Source organism: Mus pahari, chromosome 2 (genome assembly GCF_900095145.1).
Source record: "Mus pahari chromosome 2, PAHARI_EIJ_v1.1, whole genome shotgun sequence".
Taxonomy (NCBI): domain Eukaryota; kingdom Metazoa; phylum Chordata; class Mammalia; order Rodentia; family Muridae; genus Mus; species Mus pahari.
Genome location: NC_034591.1, coordinates 85282343 through 85305360, shown reverse-complemented (window position 1 = coordinate 85305360; position 23018 = coordinate 85282343). Strand labels below are relative to the sequence as shown.

The window sequence follows — 23018 nt, the reverse complement described above, 5'->3', positions numbered from 1 at the left end:
GCTCCATTTCATCTGGGCTTGCTTTTGGAAGTGCTGCTATCCTCACAATATTAATTCTTCCAATCCACGAACATGGCATGTCTTCTACTGTTTCTTGAGTGTTTTTCCATTTTTGTTAAAGAGGTTGTTCACTTCATTTCATGGTCTTATTCTAATTTTTTGGTTTGTTTATTTTAGCATATATTTGTGTGTGTGTGTGTGTGTGTGTGTGTGTGTGTGTGTGTGTGTGTGTTGAATTCTTTCTCCAATTTCTTTGTCTGCATGTTTGTCATTAATGGAAGTCTGCTGATTTTTTATGTTAATTTTGTATCCTGCAATGTTGCTAAAAGTGTTTATGAGTTCTGAGTTTTCTGATGGAGTCTTTAGGCTTGCTGGCTGGCTGACTGGCTGGCTGGCTGGCTGGCTTGCTTGCTTAAGACAAGGCCTCACCATGCAGTACTGACTGGGCTGGAACTGCCGCGTAGAGACCAGGCTCACCTCTAACTCACACATACTGGCCTGCCTCTGCCTCACCAATGCTACAACCATCACACCCAGCTAACTTCTTGTACATACAGAAAGATGTCTTCTGCATACAAGTGCACCTTGACTCCTTGCCTTCTTATTTGTTTCCCTGTTATCTCCTTCTCATGTCTTATCACAGCTAAGACTTTAAATGCCATATTGAGTAAGACTGGAAAAAGAGAACACCCTTGTCTTGTTCCTGCTCTTAGAGGGCATGCTTTGAGTTTTTCTCCCTTTAACCTAGTGTAGGCAATAGTTTTGTTGTATGGCCTTTATTGTGTTGAAATATGTTCCTTCCATTCCTAATTTCTTCAAGGCTTTTATCATGAAGGGATGTTGGATTTTGTCAAATGCCTTTTTCTTTATCTGTTGAAATGATCAAGTAATTTCTGTCCTGATTCCATTTATATGCTGTATTACATTTATTAACTTGTATGTGGTAAGCCATCTGTGTATCCTGGGAATGAATCTGGCAAGTTTTTGTTTGTTTGTCTGTCTGTCTGTTTGTTTGTTTGTGTTTTTTTCTTTTTTAGACTAAATTATAAAGAGATCCTAAAAGGACTGAAAACAAGCAAACAAACAAACAAAAAAAAACAAATATAAAGGAGTTTCCTAAACTCAAGCGAGAAAGGAAAGTTCCTACCCTCGGGTAAAAGCTAAGGCAAGCCACAGAACTGCAAACATGCACAGTGAGGTGAGCAGGGATCCAGTGCTGACTCGGCTTCAGCTTCTAGTGGGAAGAGAAAATCCTGAAGTGAAACTGCCTACTAACTCCAAAAGAAAATGGGAAAGGCTAGCTCTCTCAATTTTACTTAGCTAAAAAGCCTGACTAAAGCTTGTAAAACCATATCAAAAATTCTCAGAGAATCTAAACGAATATTGAGGTATCCCAGAAGTCAACTATCATGCGTTTGTAACAGACTACCTTCCTCAAACAGTGCAGGCCCACACACTCTTCCCAAAAGGCTCAAAGAGTGTATCAAACAGTAACTACTGCAGGAGAAAGGAGGCCAGATCAGCTCTTTAAAGCAATAGTTCTGTGACAACCAAGAACACAACAAAGATGATTCTCCCAGGAGTCCAGCTTTTGCCTGGTAAGAGACAGGAACCACATACAAATTGCAAACTTGGATGTGGCTGCACAGGCTGGGACCAGTGTCTAGCAGGAAATTTTCACCAACCTATTGCTGTCACAGCAGAGGTGAAGCAAGATGCTAAAGCCAAGCCCTGCTGTTTGTAAGTAAGCCTTTTAGACTCAAGCAAAGAGAACACAGGGAATGGTGATTTCTGGTTCGTGTCATAGAAAGACCCTGCTCTCATCACCTTGGTTCGTGTCATAGAAAGACCCTGCTCTCATCACCCAGAGGGTTTCTTTTTTTTTTTTCAGTAGCAACTAGAGAAAACTTTGCACTATTAAGGTCTCAACCTCTGCATCTGCAAATGTTTAAAGACGAGTATCAGATACCTTTAGAAAGTCCAAAGCTTTTGGATGGTGTATTCAGGAGATGTGAGGTGGACTGGGAAGAGTAGAAGGCAGATCATACAGCATGAATATAGTTATATCTGTTATTTCTCTTTTCATCTTGTGAGTTGACCGATTTTATTATTTTATGATTTTTTGTGTATGGATGTTTTGCCTGCATGTATGTCTGTGCATCATTTCCATGCCTTGTGCCTGTGGAGACCAAAAAAGGGTGTCAGCTCCCCTGGAACTAGAGCCACCATGTGGATGTTGGGAATCAAACCTGAGTCCTCTATAAGCAGCCAGTGCTCTTAACTGCTGAATCATGTCTACACCCCCAGTTTGATCATTTTAATGTTGGCAAAAATTATTTTAATCTGGAAACATCTTGAAACTGAACACATGTTATACAAAAAATTATTAATCTTTATTATGGAAAAACTTTTGACATGATTTTCCTTTCTAACCCCCTCCTTGTATGAGCATATTTTTATTATTTATTAATTATTTACATTAATTATTTGGATATTACAATTTACTGACATATTATCATGCTAAGATTTCTCATTGTCTTCCCCTTCTTTTTTTCTTAAGCTATTTAAATATTAGTCTTGTAAAAGTTCTATTATTTTGATTATTAGGAAATCTTAGGAGTATGATCTTAGGAGTAGTGGTTCAGACCTTTACTCCTAGCACTTGGAAGTGGGAGGTAAGATAAAAAAGTTCAAAACTGGGACTGATGAGATGGCTCAGCGGGTTAAGGAACTTGCCAACAAGCATGTCAACCTGAGTTCAATCCCTAAGACCCAAAAAGTGAGAGAAGAGAACCGACTTCCACACGTAGTTCTCTGTCCTCCACACACTTGCCATGGCACAGGTGCACATGCACATAGATAAATAGATGATGAGGGTGAGGATGATGATAGATAGATAGACAGATAGATAGATAGATAGATAGATAGATAGATAGATAGATAGATAGATAGATAGATAGATAGAGGGATGATAGATAGATAGATAGATAGATAGATAGATAGATAGATAGATAGATAGATAGATAGATAAAATCTTGTGTTACATAAGACCATGTCTCAATTTTTTTAGAAGCAAATAATACAGGAATGTTTGTATTCTTTTAAACATTGGAACATTGTGCTTTGAGGGTTTTTTTGTTTTTACTTCTTATAATGAGCTTCCTTTCCTGTACTGTTAATTTACAGCATGACTTTGTAATACAACAAGCCCAGTGCACATTCCGAAGCAACACTGACAGTTCTGTAGTGAACAAAAATGTCACCTACAAAGAAGGAGGAGGAAGTGGGACAGAAAGCAGCTCATACAGTTACCTGCCAATATTTGAAAGTCCTTTTTCCAACACCTAACATACAATATTTTCCCTTGTTCAGAAAAATGAACAACTCCAGTACACTGACAGTGATTCAGAAAGCAGCACAACCCAGCGCTGAGAGAAACAAAACAGTGCCCTCAGTGGACAGCTTACTTGGTTCTAGGAGTTGGCATGGGCCTGAGACACTACCACATTAAGTCTTCATAACAATTTTGTTTGAGCGGACATTACTAATGCCAACTATGGGAGAAGGAAATGGGGCTCTCACACATAGCAGCGCACAGCAGAGTAAATTATACTAGCCTTATTTGCTCACCAGACCACGTTTTCCCTTCAACACATCACAGTGCTACAGAGGAAAACAAATGTGGACATGCAATGTGTTCCTATCTAGGTGAAATTAGCATCAGTGTAAGACTAGGGTTTGGGGTTTGTTTGTTTGTTTGTTTGTTTTCCGTATTCTGCTCGAGGGCAGTTTCAGCGATGCTGCCTGCTCTGTGCTTGTCTCTGGGTGACTGAGCAGAGACTGGATGCTATAGCTCTGTGCTTTCCTGCCTCCCTGGATGGTGCTACCTGGGGTCCTGCCCTGACCTCCCTCTGAGACATTATTTTCTGCAGTTGAACCAATTTAAACTTCCCCCATCTAGCTTATGAATGAAGAAGACTCAGACTATGGGGGTTTTTTTGGGGTTTTTTTTGGCTTTTTGGTTTTTTGTTTTTTGTTTTTTGTTTTGTTTGTTTGTTTGTTTGTTTTTGCTTTGACAATTACTTGGGGTGGTAACTCCTAATCTACTTTTCTGGCTGCTGACCAGGCTATTTCCCCAGCGGGGTACCCCAGAGACTTGCTGTTTCTCCTGGCCATGTGCTCATCATCCATCTCCCCTCATGAAGGCTTCCTTGTCTCTCCCTCATCCTTCTTCCTCTCTCCTTGCCTTCTCTTCTCCCAACCAGGTAACTCCAAAACCGCCTACCTCTGATTCCTCCAGTAATTGGGTGTTGCCATTTTTATTTAACCAATAGTTTTAAATTAAGGAACAAGGTTTACACAAAAAAAACCTAGATATTCACTGGTAGGCAGTTAGGCAGAACTTAGCTTTACAGTGCCTAGCAACAGACCAAACCTCAAGGGTTTTCAGTGGCTGGAAGCTGTGGAGTGATGAGTCACGGACAGTCTTTCATCCTGTGATTACTGACAGAAATGAAGTTTTGCTATTGACCTTAGAGGTGACTGTGTGAAGGATGTTTACAGCCTGTAGGAGGTTTCATTTTATTGGAAGACACCTCATTTACTTGAAGGTTGTCAAAGGATTTGAACTTCTCATAAATGGAACCGCTTTCTCCTGGTGTTCAGGGAAAAATCAATGCTTATGTTTACTTCAGTGTGTTATAGAAGCCTAAAGTCACCATCTATCTATATATATTATATAGACTGTCTTACAGGTCATATCTTTATGTGACACATTATATTCTAGCAAGACCTGCCAAGTGTGCTGTGTCTCAATTGCTTATGCTTTGTGTAAGGACACTGCCTCTCCTGTCGCAGGAAGCACAGCAGTGAGAATCTCATCAGTTTAAGAAACAGAATGAAGGCTGTCTCAGTTAGGGCTCCTATTGCTGTGACACAACACCATGGCCAAAAACAACTTGGGGAGGAAAAGATTTACTTCATTTTACAAGTGTGCATTATAGTCTGGCATTAGTGGAAGTTAGGGTGGGAACTTAGGGTAGGAGCTGAAGCAGAAGTTGGGAAAGAGCACTGCTTACTGACTCCTTCCTTGACTCACTTAGCCTGTTTTTTTTTATACCATCCTGGGGTGGCATTGCCCCCAATGGCCTGGAACCACCTACATTAATCATCAATCAAGAAGATGCACCACCTATTTATCTACAGACAATTTTTTTCTTTTTTAATTAAAAATGTATACAGTATATTTTGATCACAATTTCCCCTCCCTCATCTCCTCCCAGGTCCTCCCCACTCTTTCCATCCCTCTAGTTCAGGGCCTTCCTTTTCTGTCTGTTCAATAAACAAACAGCCAAATTAAAAAAAAAAAAGAATTTTTAAATGGAAAAAAGACAATGAGGAAGCACAAGAAACACGTACATATAAAACAAAACAAAACATAATACATGAAATCAGAAACCATAACATAAGAGCAAAAGACCAGAGAGACTTTTTTTTTAATTCTCAAACAAAGTAATATATATCCAAAAAATCCCCATTGCTTTTCTGGAGTTCCTGTGCAGCTCCAGGAGGTGGCCTCTTCATGTTCCATATCCCCACTGCTATGAGTTTCAGCTAAGATCACTCCCATTTATTCCCCTATCCCAGGTCTCTGGGATGTCCTCGAGATGCTCCCCACCTCCCCAGTTGCAGATTTCCATTCATTCTCGTGGTCTTCTGGCCATCTCTCCTGCTCTTCCCCACAACTTGTGAGCACTTGTATTCCCCTCCTGATCCTCTTTCCCACCGAGTTCCCTCCCCCTATCTGCCTCCTATGACTATTTTATCTTTCCCCTTTCAAATGAAATTCAAGCATCCTCATTCAAGTGCCTTCCTTCTTGTTTAGCTTCTTTGGGTCTACGGAATGTAGCATGAGTATCCTGTATATTATAGCTAATATCCATGTATAAATGAGTACATACTATGCATGTCCTTTTGAGTCTGGGTTCCCTTATTCAGGATTCCATTTGTCTACAAAATTTATGATGTCTTTGTTTTTAATAACCAAATAGTATTCCATTGTGTAGATGTACCACATTTTCTTTATCCATTCTTCAGTTGAGGGACATCTAGGTTGTTTCCAGTTTCTTACTATTACAAATAAAGCTGCTATGAACATAGTTGGGGAAGTGTCCCTGTAGTAGAATGGGGTATCTTTGGAAATATGGCCAGGAGTGATACAGCTGGGTCTTGAGGTGGAACTATTTCCAGTTTTCTGAGAAACTGCCAAATTGATTTCCAAAGTGGTTGTACAAGTTTGCACTCCCAACAGCAGTGGAAGAGTGTTCCCTTTGCTCCACATCCTTGCCAGCATGTGCTATTTCTTGAGTTTTTGATCTTAGCCCTTCGGATTGGTGTAAGGAATCTCAGAGTTGTTTTGATTTGTGTTTCCCTGATGGCTAAGGTCTTTGAACATTTCTTTAAGTGCTTCTTTGTCATTTGAGATTCCTTACTTGAGAATTCTTGGTTTAGCTTTGTACCCCACTTTTTAGTTCGATTATTTGGGTTGTTGGGAATCTGATTTCTTGAGTTCTTTATAAATTTTGGACATTAGCCCTATGTCAGATATAGGGTTGGTGAAGATTCTTTCCCAATCTGCAGGCTGCTGTTTTGTCCTATTGACAGTGTCTTTTGCTTTACAAAAGCTTTTCAGTATCATGAGGTCCTATTTATCAATTGTTTATCTTAAAGCCTGAGTCACTGGTGCTCTGTTTAGGAAGTTGTTTGTTGTACCAATGAGTTCAACAATATTTCCCACTTTCTGTTCTATTAGAATTAATATATCTGGTTTTATGTTGAGGTCTTTGATCCACTTGGACTTGAATTTTGTGCAGGGTGATGGATATGAGTCTATTTTAATTCTTCTGTATGCAGGCATCCAGTTAGACTAGAACTGTTGAAGAGCTTTCTTTTTTCTATTATATGGTTTTACCTTCTTTGTTAAAAATCAAGTATAGATGTGTGGGTTTATTTCAGGATTGAAGTGGAAACTTAAAGGTTCTTTGGAAAGTCAGTTATGTTCAATGGTGTTTTGCTAGAGTGGACACAGGTGTGAAAGCAGACTCATGAGGAGCGTTTCACTGAAGCAAATACAGGAGAGATGTTCTGCTAGAGCAAGCATGTGAAAGGATTCTTTGCTAACAACATGCCTATACAGGTCTACCTTACACCTGCATTTGTCAGGACTCCATAGAGAGAAATACACCAAAAAAACTTCTGGTTGTGTATTGGAGTTTCTTGCCAGTCCCATGGACTTCAGCTGATTGGATTCAAATGCTGAGGCAAGACCAGGGCTGAGGCATATGTCGGACAGGTGATGTTTGGAGGGTATAAATAGGACTCAACTGAGTGAGAGAGAGAGCACTTGGCTTGCTGGTACACCTAGCTGTGCAACACTTATGGGTTTTCATCATTGCTGATCTTCACTTCAGTGAGAGAAGCACAGCAGAGAACATCTCCTGGTGTTCCTGTTGGTCTAGCCAAGCCTCAGCCTGGCTGTCTCTGCTAGGTCATGTCACCGCTATTGCTAACCCAACTCTACTGACTCTACTGAACTGGACTGCTCATGTTTCTGTGACGTGTTCGCAAGTGGATCGAGCCGCCACTGCCACTAACCTGGGAACTGCTAATTTCCAGACAACAGACAGGAGTTGCTCCCAAGAACCTTTTTAAACCTTTCCACTCCCCCCACCATCCTTTCTTTTCCACTACCTCTAGTGGGTAATGGACTAAAAGGGAGGTTAAAGCATTTAAGAACCATCATTAAAAGTAAGGGTTTGACCAAGGAGCTAAAGGGGGCTGTAACCCTATAGGTAGAACAACAATATGAACTAACCAGTACCCCCTGAGCTCATGTCTCTAGCTGCATATGTAGCAGAAGATGGCCTACTCGACCATCATTGGGAAGAGAGGCCCCTTGGTCTTGCAAACTTTATATGACCCAGCACAGGGGAAGGCCAGGGCCAAGTAGTGGGAGTGGGTGGGTAGGGGAGCAGGGGCGGGGGTGGGGTATAGGGAACTTTCAGGATAGCATTTGAAATGTAAATAAAGAAAATAATAATAAATAAATTTAAAAAAAAAAGAAAAAGCTTAAAGTTACATAGGGTCTTCCATTTAATTTCATTGATCAACTTGTCTGTTCCTATACCAACACCATGCAGTCTTTATTACCATTGCTTGAGGTCAGGGGTGTTGATACCTCCACAAGTTCTTTTATTGTTTTAGCTATCCTGGGATATTTTTTTTCCATATGTAATTGAGAATTGCTCTGTCAAGGTCTGAAAAGAATTTTGTTGGAATTTTGATGGGAATTATATTGAATCTGTAAATTGCTTTTAGTAAGTTGGCCATTTTCACTATGTTAATCCTACTGATCCATGAATATGGGAGATTTTTTTCCATCTTCTGGTACCTTCCTCAATTTCTTTCTTCAACAACTTGAAGTTCTTGTCATATAGGTCCTTCACTTGCTGGTTAGAGTCACACCAAGATATTTTATATTATTTGTGGCTATTATGAAAGGTGTTACTTCCCTAATTTCTTTCTCAGCCAATTTATCATATGTATAAAGGAGGACTACTAATTTTTTTTCTTTTAGCTAATTGTGTATCTAGCCATTTTGCTGAAGGTGTTTATCAATTATAGGAGTTCTCTGGTAGAATTTGGGAGCTCGCTTACATATACTATCATATCATCTGCAAATAATGATACTTGGACTTCTTTTTCAATTTTTATCCCCTCATCTCCTTTAGTTTTCTTATTTCTCTGACTAGAACTTCTAGTACTACATTGAGTAGATAGGGAGAGAGTGGATAGCCTTGTTTTTTCCCCAATTTTAGTAGAATTGCTTTTTAAGTTTCTCTCCATTTAGTTTGATACTGACTATTGGCTTGCAGAACATTGATTTTATTATGTTTAAGTATGTGCCTTGTATAACTGCTCTTTCTAAGACTTTTAACATGAAGGGGTGTTGTATTTTGTCAAAGGCTTTTTTAACATCTAACAAGATGATCATGTGATTATTTTTCTTTCAGTTAGTTTATTTTTTTCTTTTGTTTTGCTTTGTTTTTCGAGACAGGGTTTCTCTATATAGCCCTGGCTGTCCTGGAACTCACTTTGTAGACCAGGCTGGCCTCAAACTCAGAAATCTGCCTGCCTCTGCCTCCCAAGTGCTAGGATTAAAGGCATGCGCCACCACACCCGGCTTTTCAGTTAGTTTATATGGTGGATTACACTGATGGATTTTCTTATAATGAACCATACCTACATCCCTGGTATGAAGCCTACTTGATCATGGTAGATGATGTTTTTTATTTGATTCTGGATTCAGTTTGAGAGTACCTTATTGAGTATTTTTGCATCAATATTCATAAAAAAAATTAATCTAAAATTCTCTTTCTTTGTTGAGTCTTTGTGTGGTTTAGGTATCATGGTGACTATAGCTTCATAGAATGAGTTTTGCTAATCAAGCCAGCTCAGTCAGTCAACATGGTCTAGAGGAAGGGAGCAAGGATTAAGGAAAAAAGACAATTAGAAACATTATAGCATGACTTCAGCAAATGCTGAATCAATTTATTTTTTTCTAGTGTGTTTTTATATCATTCTAGGTACATGCAAAGAATAGGGTCATTTTTTTTTTCAGTTTTTCGAGACAAGGTTTCTCTGTGTAGTCTTGACTGTCCTGGAGCTCACTCTGTAGACCAGGCTGGCCTCGAACTCAGAAATCCTTCTGCCTCTGCCTCCCAAGTGCTGGGATTAAAGGCATGTGCCACCACCTCCCGGCTGAATAGGGTCATTTCTAAGGCATAAACAAAGAAGTCACGGAACAAACAAAGATCCCATAGTCACTGATTCAGGGACTTAACAAGATGATCAAGATACAAGAAATACATTCCTCAGCTATATTCTTCTAGAGTCTACTTCCTTGTCTTTGCCCACTATCAAATACTTTTGCTCATTTTCTTTTTTCTTTTTTCTTTTTTTATTATTATTATTATTTTCTTTATTTACATTTCAAATGCTATCCCGAAAGTTCCCTATACCCCCCCACACACCCCTGATCCCCTACCCACCCACTCCCACTACTTGGCCCAGGCCTTCCCTTGTGCTGGGTCATATAAAGTTTACAAGACCAAGGGGCCTCTCTTCCCANTGATGGCCGATTAGGCCATCTTCTGCTACATATGCAGCTAGAGACACAAGCTCAGGGGGTACTGGTTAGTTCATATTGTTGTTCCACCTACAGGGTTACTTTTGCTCATTTTCTAGAAGTGGCACCAAAGGGTCTCTCTATCTCTCCTTTTTTTTATTTTATAAACAAGACTTCATCTGTCTTAAGTTGTTCTGACAAGAATGTCTTCCCTGTCTGTAACTGAAAATGCATTATTCAAGGTAATGCACTTATGTCTTAAGTTAGTAAGGCTCTGTGCAGAACCTTACTGTCACTGACTACCAGCCTGTTAAACTACTGTCTTTGTTTGGGGATCCACTTTAAGTTTCAAGCCATGTATTTTGGCCACCAACATATTGATGTTGTTAAAGACATCAATTGTTTTATCAAAATGGGCAAGAATAAAAGTATTCCCAAGACAAGAAGAGTCAAGATGATCAAACTATATAAGCCACTCTTGAAGCTTCACCAAGATAGAAATACTGAGCTTAAGCCATAAATAATTTTATCAGCAGAATCCACAGTATCAAAACTCAGTGGAGCAGCATTATTTAAATTCATGATCTCTTTACGCAAAGTTAAAATATCCAGTGAGGGTTAGAATTATGCCAAATACCCTGCAAGTGTCTTTGAATTTTCTCCCAGTTATAGTGACAGTCATTATAAACTTTAGAAGTGACACAAATCCATTGGTATTTAGTGTGAGATTCAAGATGGCTTCTTACTCTTAAACTCTGAACCTCCTCTCCAATAATTTAAATAGTATTATAAAGAGCATCAATTCTTTGTTCCAAATGCCTATCCAAATCCTTTTGAACATTCAGAACACTAGTAATTATTTTTTTTTTTGCTAAATGATTAACAAATGTGACTGTTTTAGCTTCTTGTATCAAAGCAATTGCAGAAGCACTGGCTATTAATGTAATCAAAGCTGTTATACCAGCAATAATCAACCCCACTATCCTCTTGCTTCATCTTAAATCTTGACTCACTTCTTCCAATATTTAGAGTCTTTTTTCGAATACCAAGGTCCTGTTATAGTCACAGGCAATAAAGCAAAAGCTGGTTGATAGACTACCATAACAGACATGCCAGATTTCAATACATTAATCCAATTAGAAAGTGCATAATAAATATAATTTACACTAAATACCACAGACAAACAAAAGTAATTTTTACATGACCAATAAAAGATTAAGAGCTTTAACACATGCACTAACACATGTTTTAAATACAGACCTTGTTCCAATTTTGTCTATTTCTAATGTAACTTCATAGAGAACTGTAGCTAACTTCCAAATATGCCATTGACAGTAACCTGACTCAGACTGCCAAAGACCTATGGACATCTTCTTTTGTCCAATGTTTGACTAATTCCCAGCCCAATTAATAACTCACATACTATTGGAAACATTAAACCACATTGGGGTTATAACATTCTTTCCATCTAACAGTTTTGTTAGATGCCAGGTCCACATTCTCTGCAGGTTCAGACCATCAAGGTTGTACCTCATGAGGATCAGAGGCAGATCCCTCAAAATATTTAGGGATACCCATCTCTTTGCTTTGACTTACAGTTTGTGAAACATTTCTCTTCCAAAATTGAGTGAACATGGAAATACACCTAGCATACTATTCTTTATTTTTTAAGATTTATTTATTTATTATATGTAAGTACACTGTAGCTGTCTTCAGACACTCCAGAAGAGGGCGTCGAGATCTTGTTATGGATGGTTGTGAGCCACCATGTGGTTGCTGGGATTTGAACTCCGGACCTTCGGAAGAGCAGTCGGGTGCTCTTACCCACTGAGCCATCTCACCAGCCCTCATACTATTCTTTACAAAGCAAACAGGAAGCCCATCACTTTCAAATACATTGAAAGTCATGGTCTTATTATTAGTTGACTCCTTTGTCCAAGGAGATTGAAGAAGTCGAGTATTGTTACTAGTCACAAGAATCTCTGCTCTGGAACACACTGCTAGATGTATCACTGGGGGATCCGGAACATAAGCTCAGTAGACTTCTGTGCATATAGGAACCATCATCATCCTCAGTAAGGGACTCAGCAGGAAGGTGGCACTGTTTCATTTGTTGCACCAGCCTTTCTGGCAGCCACTGTGCTCCATTTTCCTCCTGTAAAAAATGCAAACATGACCTTGTCCCCATATGAGTACAGAGTCGGGTCCATGCCATTGGCTTATAATAGAATCCTTCCATTTCATTAAAGCATATGTAGTCCAAGTGTGAGGATGCCAAAAATGCTCAATAGCTGTTTGCCCATGAACATCCAAATTTAAAATTTAAAAAGAGCATGATTTAAATAGTTTTGTAGTATACAGGGATATAATTCCCCCTTTTTTTATTTTATGAAGATATTGTTTTAAAGTTCCATGGGCCCACTTAACAATACCTTGTCCTTGAGGATTATAAGGAATCCCAGTGAATAGAGGCCCCTTGGTCTTGCAAACTTTTTATGTCCCAGCACAAGGGAAGGCCTGGGCCAAGTAGTGGGAGTGGGTGGGTAGGGGAGCAGGGGCTGGGGGGGGGGTGTATAGGGAACTTTCAGGATAGCATTTGAAATGTAAATAAAGAAAATAATAATAAAAAAATAAAATAAAAATAAAGGAATATGGAAAAATAAGGAATCCCAGTAGTATGGGTAATATTAAATTGTCAACAGAATGTCTCAAATGTTCAATTGCAATAGTCAGTTCCATTATCTGTTTTAATCTGATTTGGAACATCCAGCACAAAGAAATAACATAGGCACTGAGTAATTACATTTTTGCTTCTCCTGTTAAAGCTGCAACAAGAAAGCGTGAGAAGGTATCAATAGTCACATGCACATATTTTAATTTTCCAAAATCAGAAATATGAGTCTATTTGTGATAATTGACTAGGTATGAGTCCTCAAGGATTAACACCATTATGTGGTACAGGTAGAAATTGAGGACACTGAAGACAAGTCTTTACAATTTGAGGTGCACATTCTCTAAAAATACCAAATTGTTGTCACAAGCTATTACTATTTTGATGATGTAAAGAATGAGATTGTTTAGCTAATTGATTCTGTGTAAGAACTATAACCTACCTGTTAAACAAGTCTGCTATGGCATTGCTCTCATCCCAGGCAATCCAGTATGAGCTCTTAAATGTCCTATAAAGTAAGGAAATATATGTTCTCTTAAATTAAGTTGTGTTTACATAAATAATTGCAAATTTTGAGAATTAGCTGTATCTTAAAAAGGAACAGTTTCAGGCAATTATAAACCAAATATTCTTTTTTGTTGTTTTACATTTTTTTTATTTCTTATATCTGTTGGAATTTGCTTTGTGACCTACTATATGGTCAGTTTTGGACAATGATCCATGGGGTGCTGAGAAGGTATATTTTTTTGTGTTTGGGTGAAATATTCTATAGATGTCTGTTAGGTCCATTTGATTCATAATGTCTATTAGTTTCATTATTTCTCTGTTTAGTTTTCACCTGGATGACCTTTTAGTTGGTGAGAATGGGGTCACTGTAAGCTTCAATGTGTGATTTGAGCTTTAACAATGTTTAGCAATGTTTCGTCTACAAATTCAGGTACCCTTCTGTTTGGGCCATAGCTATTCAGAATTGAGATATCATCTTGACAGATTTCTCCTTTGATGAGTATGGTGTCCATGTCTCTTTTGATTAAATTTGGTTGAAAGTCTATTTTATTAAATATTAGAATGGCTATTACAGCTTGCTTTTTTTTTTTTTTTTTGCTTGGAAAACTTTTTTCGAGCCCTTTACTCTGAGGTAATGTTTATCTTTATTGCTGAGGTGTGTTTCTTCTATGCAATAGAATAATGGATCCTGTTTTCACATCCATTCTGTTAACCTGTGTCTTTTTATTGGGGAATTGGGTCCATTGATTTTTAGAGAGATTAATGACCAATAATTGCTAATTCCCAATGTTGTAATGTTAGTGGTGTGTGTGTGTGTGTGTGTGTGTGTGTGTGTGTGTGTGTGTGTGTGTGTGNGTGTGTGTGTGTGTGTGTGTGTGTGTGTGTGTGTGTGTGTGTGTGTGTGTGCGTGCGCGCGCGCGCGCTTCTCTTGTTTTTATTGATATGGAATTACTTCTTTCCTTTGATTCCTTGGATGCAGTTATCATTCTTGGATTGGAGTTTTCCTTCTAGCATTTTCTGTAGGGCTGAATGTGTGGATAGATATTGTTTGAATTTGGATTTATTTGTCTTGAAATATCTTGTTTTCTCCATCCATGGTGACTGAGAGTTTTGCTGGGTATAGTAGTCTAGGTTGGCATCTGTAGTTTCTTCTTTTTTTTTTTTTTTTTTTTTTCAAGACAAGAGTTTCTCTGTATAACCCTGGCTGTCCTGGAACTCACTTTGTAGACCAGGCTGGCCTTGAACTCAGAAATCCTCCTACCTCTGCCTCCTGAGTGCTGGAATTAAAGGCGTGTGCCACGACATCTGTAGTTTCTTAAGAGGTGGCAAGATATCTATCTGTCCAGGCTCTTCTCACCTTTAGAGTCTATGTTGAGAAGTTGGGTATAATTCTGATATGCCTTTATATATCACCTGGCCTTTTCCCCTTTCCCCCTTTCCCTCTTTCCCCCCTTTCCCCTTTTATTATTCTTCTTTGTCCTATAAATTTTGTGTTTTGATTATTGTATGGCAGGGGAATTTTTTGGGTTTTTTGGTCCAGTCTAATTGGTGTTCTATAAGCTTCTTGTATGTTTATAGGCATCTTTTTTGCTTGGGTTGGGAAAGTTTTCTTCCATAATTTTGTTGAAAATATGTTCTGAGCCTTGGAGCTGAGACTTTTAAACATCTTCTGTTCTTATTATTCTTAGGTTAAGTCTTTTAATGGTATCTCAGATTTCCTAGATGTTTTGTGTCAGGAACTTTTCAGATTTAACATTTTCTTTGACTGATGTGTCAATATCTTCTATTGTATCTTCAATATGTAAGATTCTGTCTTCCATCACCTATATTCTATTGGTAATGCTTGCATCTGTTTTCTTCCCTAATTCTCCCGTCTCCGGGATTCCCACAGCTTGTGTTCTCTTTATTGCTTTTATTTCTACTTTCAGGTCTTGCACAGTTTTACTTATTTCCTTCACCAGCAATTAATTCACTGTTTAATTGCAATTCTTTAAGGGATTTATTCATTTTGTCTTTAAAGGTCTCTGTTATATCTATAAGTAAGGTTATTTTCTTGTGCTTGTGCTGTGTTTGAATATCCAGGGCTTGCTGTAGTAGGATAAGTGTGGTCTAAGTGTACCATATTGCATTGGCTTTTATTTATTGTGTTCTCTTGAGGGTCATTAGCCATTTGTATGACTTTGGTCTCTGAATTTTCCTGTTGTAGTAGGTATGCGGGGGGAGGGGTATTTAACCTTAATGGTCCTAGTGTGGCAGGTCTCTTCTGGGTATCCTTGGACTGTATGGTTCCTGATCAGCAGGTCTTATAGAGGTGGGTCAAGAGGTAGTGGGGGAATGGAAGTCTGTCAAGAATATGCAGACTGCTCAGGGCAGCTTGGGGTGCTCCAGAGGACTCAGTGGCCAGGGAAGATGGTTGGGGGAAGGGAATCTAACATGTATGGTTCAGGATCCACAGGTCTGATGAAGGATGGGAAAATGAGGTGCACTGGGGATTCCTAGATGAACTCTTCTTACTCCATCCATTAACCTGTGAAATTCATAATTTCATTTTTTAGCACCTGAATAATAATTCCATTATGTACATGGACCACATGTCTTTATCCATACTTCTGTTGATGGACATCTAGGCCATTTTCCTTTCAGGCTACTATGAATAGAGCACATGCATGGCAAGTGACTCTGTAGTAGGATTAGGGTTCTTTGGGTGCATGTCCAAGCTTAGTCTATACTAAATATTGAGGTAGATCTTTTCCTAGCTTCATGAGGAATTATGACTGTGCAAGTTTGCACTCCCACTAGCAATGAATATGTGTTCGCCTTTCCCCCACATCCTCACCAACATGAGCTGTATAATAGGAACATTTCCTCGGTTCAGTTAAGAGACTCTCCAAATGCCTCTATCCTTTATCAAACAGGCATAAAAGCAATCAGAACAATTGACCCCAGTCAACCTCATAGGCACTTTACTATTAAACCATAACCTTCTCCTTCCTGCTCATCCCTATTATCTCATTATTCACATTACAATGTAAAAGTTTTTAAAATCTCACAGTCTTTGTCAATTCAAACACTTAAACCTTAAGTCTTTTTAAAATACCTAAAGTCTCTCTGAAATTCCAAAGTCTCTTAATAGTGGTTTTTCTGCAAAATCAAATGTAAGTTTAATATTATCTTATTCCAAGAAGGGTAAATCAGGGCACAGTCACAATCAGATCAAAGCAAAACCAAAATCCAACAGTGTAAAGCGCATTTTACTATGACTTACAGTTTTCTGGTCCATTTTGTCACAGCACAAAAGGTGTCTCAATCTGACTTCATTACCCAGATCCTGCTACCTTTGTCATCACTCCATGGTACTAGCATCTTCAAAATGTTGGGGTCTCCACTGAAACTGAGCTGCACCTTCCAGGCTTTCTTTTCAGACTCTCATCCTGCCATTCTGTGCCAAGCCTCAGCAGCCTGAACACAATGAGATACCCAGCCCATTCTTCGCTTTTGCTCATCCCCAAGATGGTTCACTGAGATGGGAGGCAGAAAGTGGTGATGATGCTTCAGTTTCCTAGTTTTATGGTCTTAACAATAGGAGGAATCAATAGTGCTTGGGTTGTTCTGGAAGGTTGTGGTTCTGCTAGTTTCTGAATGTGCTTAACATGAATTAATTTGTCTTCTTTTACAAGGAGAACAAGAGTTGCATTCTGGAGTTGACGACTCATGGCACACACCATTAGAGAATGCTCATTGGCACTTCTTTTTTTGTTCATGTGGCTGTTGATTAAAGCAAATATAGGTAAGATATAAACTAGTCTGTGAAAGGAATTGCAGTTTAAGTTCTCAGGTACAAAAATATCACACATTGTGGAAAGAGTTCTAAGTGGATTTTGTAATCAGTCTTTTACCATTGAATGGATAAATCTGGCTCTATAGTTTTAGCTTATTTAGTTTGATAATTAATACAAATACATAATCATGCATTTACTCATAAGGAACTGCCTAAGAAATATGAAGCATAATGGATGCATGTTTTATATTAAGGTGCATTTTAGAACCAGAAGATGCCTAGCAGGTAAAGGCACTTGCCATACAAGTCTAACCACTTGAATTTGATTTTGTAAACCCACATACTCTAACATCCACACAAGTTCTGTGTCACAGGTGTACACACATAAATAATAAATAAAATTAAAACCTTATTCATCAAGCCCCATTTCAGCCTCCCAAGTACTTGGATTATAGAATTACACCTAGCTTTTGATTTTCATCCATCATGCCAATGCAAAACACTCCTGAGCCTTTGAGTATTTATATTGCTTATAAAATGATGTTACTAGTTACACATAATAACAACTGATATATTAAGAGAAGAAAATATTTCTAGATATGCTTCTAAAATCTCATAAAATTGTCTTTCTTTTCTCTTAATATATTTATTAAAATAAGCACTATAAATCACAAAGGTGATGGTAAACATGAGATTTGTCCTGGGAAGCTCTCCTTAAGTGGTTTGGTATGAAATTCACATCTGGAAAAGTCCCAAGAGAGATTTGGAACTGTATTCTAAAATGTTATTTTAGTGCTGTTTTCTTCCTACTTTCCTCTTGTGATTATGATTATAGCATGGATGTTTTAATAAGAACATATATTAATTTAAATGCGCTTTGGTGTGGCTGTCTTCTGTTCTCCGGCATCACCAATGCCGCTGGAGCAATGTACATTATTAGTAGTTCTATAATCTGATGAGTTTTAATTTTACCCTGCTGGGGGGGGGGGGGTTGAACAAACTTTCCCTCCAAAATGGATGTCTTCTTTCCAGCTGAGTTTTGCGTTTGTCTCTTCCTGCAGATGTGTGCAAGCTTGGTGCTGTGACTGTCCAGCCTGCCCCTGTGATTCCTCTTGGGTCAGCTGCCAATATTTCCTGCTCCTTGAATCCCAAACAAGGCTGTTCACATCATCCCAGTTCTAATGAATTAATCCTCTTAAAGTTTGTCAATGATGTCCTTGTTGAAAATCTCCATGGCAAAAAAGTCCATGACCACACTGGTCACTCCTCCACTTTTCAAGTCACCAACCTGTCCCTTGGTATGACCTTGTTTGTCTGCAAGCTAAACTGTAGCAGCTCTCAAAAGACGCTACCAGTCCCAGTATGTGGGGTTGAGATCTCAGTTGGTGGTGAGCATTCCTTTCTGAACTCTTAGGAAGTGGCTCTGTGTGTCTGTGTGTGTCCGTGTCTGTGTCTGTGTCTGTGTCTGTGTCTGTGTCTGTGTCTGTGTCTCTGTCTCTGTCTCTGTGTTCTGTATGATTGTCACAAAGTAAATAGAAACCCAAACACCAGACAGATTTCTTTGTTCTATGACATTCCTTATTTTGTTATGAGAGCAGCATGAGAATCTCAGTGTGAAAAGTCCAGAAATCAACAGAATTAGGATTTTACTCTCCTCTCATTGGTGGCCGACTAGTGCTACTGGCTTGCATGGTGGGTTCCTCCAGGTAGCTGCTGAGAGATTTAGATTTATATGCCTAAATAAATGTTTAAAATAAAGTGGTTATTATTTAGCAAAAGGAATAATTTATTATCTTATTAAGTAGAACCATGAGAGCTATATACTGCTATAACCATGCAATAGATGAAGTTAAATGCTGAAATGTTAACTTGTCCAAGGCCACACAATGAACACTACTGTGTATGTATGTGTGCTGGGTGATAGCAAGAAAGACAGAGAGAGGGAGAGAGAGAGAGAGAGAGAGAGAGAGAGAGAGAGAGAGAGAGAGAGAGAGAGAGAGAGAGAGAGAGAGAGAGAGAGAGAGAGAGAGAGAGAGAGAGAGAGAGAGAGAGAGAGATTTCTATCAGTTACAGAATCACCTGCATGACAGTCTCAGTTCTGTAGTAAAGTGGCTGGGCAACTGAACATTTTCTCAAAACCTGCCATTAATTCTGTTCATGCATACACCTGGATTCAAGTCCACATGGAAGTTCACAACCATTTGTTAACTCCAACACTATTTTCTGCACTCTATAGGCACCAGACATGCAAATGGTCTTAATACACACGCAGGCAAAACAACTATATGCAATTTAAAAATACATTGTTTAAAAATAGGCACCTTGTTTGTATACCTTTATTTTGACAGCTAGGAATATGTAAACATCTGTATAATAAGAAATCATCTATACCTGTACTCCAAGTAATACAATATCTTGGCAGGCCATTTCATGTGGGTGGACATAAAGACAGTGTCTTTACATTAGTAGAGATTTTTTTTACTTGTTTGTTTCTTTGTTTCTTTGTTATTTTTTTGTTGAGACAGGGACAAACTACATAGCTTAGGATATCTTGAATTCATAACCCTCCCATGTTTGCATGATGAGTGAGAGAATTAGAGGTGGGTACCACCATGCCTGACTTAAAGTTTTCTAATAAGTTGGCATTCATCTGGCATTGTGGGTCTACCTGAAGTAAGAGATATTTGTCTTCCAAAAAAATATGGTAGAATTATTGCTTGCCAGCCACATCTCTACCAGATTCTGCCCTTCAGAGTTTTGTACTTGGGGCCAAATAGTTTTCCTGTCTTGGTTTCTTCTTTGATAACTTGAAAAATAATCTTACCTACTTTATGGAGTGTTCTGGCTGAGAACTGCATATAACATACCTAGCATGGGGCTTAAATTATTAAAAAAAATGTTCATTACTATTGCTTTAATTATTAGATAAAATTCATGCCTTGGGAGCAAATATGAACATGATAGTATATAGCTTCAATTAGATTTGTGGGAGATGTGGAAGGTATTATCAATATACTGGCAAAACAATTGCACTGTGGTCTTGATGTCACCTGAGGAATATCCCTAAAATCAAACCCTGCTCTTCTTTTCAAAGTTGTTCCAGAGCCACCTCAAAACATATCATGTGTCCAAGAAGGAGAAAATGGAACTGTGGCCTGCTCCTGGAACTCTGGAAAAGTTACTTATCTGAAAACCTATTACACTTTACAGTGAGTAAAGCACCTTGTGGCTGTTTTGTGTATATTCTCTTACATGGCTTTCAGCAATATCAAATGTTTTTCATTATTTGCCAAGAAGCAGCAATAGATAGCTTGCTTGGAATTTAAATACTGTTCCCAGTGTCTGTCAATGATAAATGCCTCAGCAGTTTGAACTGTGAGCCCTGATATCTTGGCTCTAAATTCTCATTCAAGAAGTTCTTTGGATCATCCAAGGCCTTGGCTAAGATAGTCTCCCTGCAACCAGGTTAAGCTGGCTGGGTAAAACCCCATCTCATTTGCAGTCACACACTATTGGACATCATGAATATGTAAATGGACTCCTCCTTGGAGGAATTGCTTTTGAAAATACAAAATGGCTGATGTGAGAGTACACAAGAAGAGGGAATATGGGAGCCTCTCTTCCTGGAATATATCTCATAATCTCATCACCAGCCTAGCTGAACGTAGGTGAGCATGAGATAAAAAAGGCAATGGGACCAGGATTGGAGTCCTCCTACTTACAGTATGGACATACTGTGAGCTCACACCATATTTCCACTCAGTGTAAGTCAGATGCTCACAGGTCTTTTGGATAAAGGTTAGAACTGCCCTGAGGAGCCAAGATGACAGCCATGATTTAGAGAATTGAACAGGGTAGGCAAAATACTCCTTTATATAAACATGCATTTAAAAAGATTTCAACTGTACTAAAATTTAAAACCTGGAGTGTGTAGGAAGCATGGCTCTATCCATAAGAACAGGATTCAGAGATGCCCACAGCATATCCTCTAGTAACAAGACCAGCCTTAAACCATCTGTCTGGAATTTCTAATGTTAGAACATTTTGTCCTTTTGTAGTAACTGCAGGAAGCAGCATGAAAAGTATACTGCTAAACACAGCTTTGTTTGGGTTACAGGTTAAGCGGACCAAACAATCTGACCTGTCAGAACCAATGTTATTCTGACAATCGTCATAACTGTAATCGACTGGATCTTGGGATCAATCTAACCCCTGATTTAGCTGAATCCAGGTTCACAGTCCGTGTTACTGCCATCAATGATCTTGGAAATTCTTCTTCACTTCCGCATACGTTCACGTTCTTGGACATAGGTAATTTCTACTGCAGTTAATCAGGCATCATTCACTGGCACATAACACTTACTTTAAAACTCATTCAAATCTTCTGTGTATAGTTATTTTCAAGGAGACAGAAGATAATGGGAAGTAACCAAAAGCTACAGACAAAGTACAAGGCTATTCTAATGCATGTAAAAGAAGGGCTGGCCTGAAGCCGCATAGAAGTGCAACAAAATGGGACTTTCAGCCTCATTCTCCTAGAGAAATAAGAGTTTCTGACTTATTCCCATGAAAGAAGCAGCTGCCAGTGACACCACAGGCTGAGGAGTGTTCCAGAAGGTCATACCAGTGGCTCTTTATCCCACTGGCTAACCCCCTGTGTACACTGTGCATATAATATGCCAAGATGCAAAAGCTCTGCTCTGAGAATGCTAGCCTCTACCCCACACTTCTGGGAACTGTAACGAGCCAGTCCCAGCACCTGAACAATAGAATTGGCCTAGCTAAATTAGAAGCCAGTCTCAAGCATCCCACTTTGCATCCCTCCATATGGACCTGGGACCATCCTGGTGGCCCTGAGTGTCTGTAGTTCCTACTCACACCACGTCTCTCTTTGCTATTTGCATACCTGTTTGCTCTCAACCTCTCTCCTCATCCACCTTCTGTCTCTTTAAAAACTGTTCATGACTGCACCACCGTCCTTCCCTTTCCCTTTTTCTGTTTTTCCAAACATTTTTCCATTGGCATATTGGTTTTCTTTAAATCTATTAAGTCGAGTCAACAAATCTATTTTTTTGGTAGAGATGAAGTTAGTTGTAAGGGCAATTATTTCAGTGGCTGAGAAGTGAAACCAAATTTTTTTATTTACTTTTTTTGTACTTATTCACTTTATATCCCACTCACTGCCCCCATCCAGTCACCCCCTCCCACAATCCTTCCCCCATCCTCCCACTCTATCCTCTCTGAGTGGGTGGAAACACCCCTGGGTATCCCCTCACCCTAGCACTTCAAGTATCTTCAATGCTAGGGGCTTTCTCTCCCACTGAGGCCAGACAAGACAGCCCAGCCAGAAGAACATATCCAAGTACAGGCAACAGCTTTTGGGATAGTTCCCATTTCAACTGTTCAGGGCTGACATAAGGCCAAGCTGCACATCTGCTACATGTGTGCAAGGAAGCATAGGTCCAGCTCGTGTATGTTCTTTGGTTGGTGATTCAGACTCTGAGAGCCTCCAGGGTCCAGGTTAGTTGACTCTCTAGAAACCAACATTTTCAGTAGCTCATGTCAGTACTTAAGCAATCTCTGGTTGCAAAGCCTGACTTGCACATTTTGGTTTGTCTTGGTTACTAGTGAGCCCTCTTCCGCCGTGGAACATCAGAATCAACTTTCTAAATGCTTCTGGGAGCAGATGTACACTGCAGTGGGAAGATGAGGGGCAAGTGGTACTCAATCGACTCAGATACCAGCCTCTTAACAGCACATCCTGGAACACGGTAATAGTCTTAGAGGGATGGGATAAAACACGTAAGAGCCCTTGACATAGTCCATAGACTCATCTTTTTAGCCTAGAAACACATCATTTGAAATCTATCAGGAAG

At 39.1% G+C, this 23018-nt stretch overlaps 1 protein-coding gene across 2 annotated transcripts in view; it reads left to right on the top strand.

Moving 5' to 3' along the window:
• The window catches only part of Il12rb2 (interleukin 12 receptor subunit beta 2), a 92453-nt gene that overhangs the window by 4054 nt on the left and 65381 nt on the right, over positions 1 to 23018 (top strand). The window contains exons 2-6 of one of the 2 annotated variants that reach the window (XM_021191031.2): positions 17042 to 17151; positions 18204 to 18530; positions 20237 to 20351; positions 21260 to 21453; positions 22771 to 22913. In XM_021191031.2, the coding sequence (XP_021046690.1) occupies positions 17076 to 17151; positions 18204 to 18530; positions 20237 to 20351; positions 21260 to 21453; positions 22771 to 22913 (855 nt within the window). In that variant the 5' untranslated portion in view covers positions 17042 to 17075. Of the gene's footprint in view, positions 1 to 17041; positions 17152 to 18203; positions 18531 to 20236; positions 20352 to 21259; positions 21454 to 22770; positions 22914 to 23018 lie in introns of those variants that run through there. The other variant, XM_021191032.2, reaches the window with a different exon arrangement.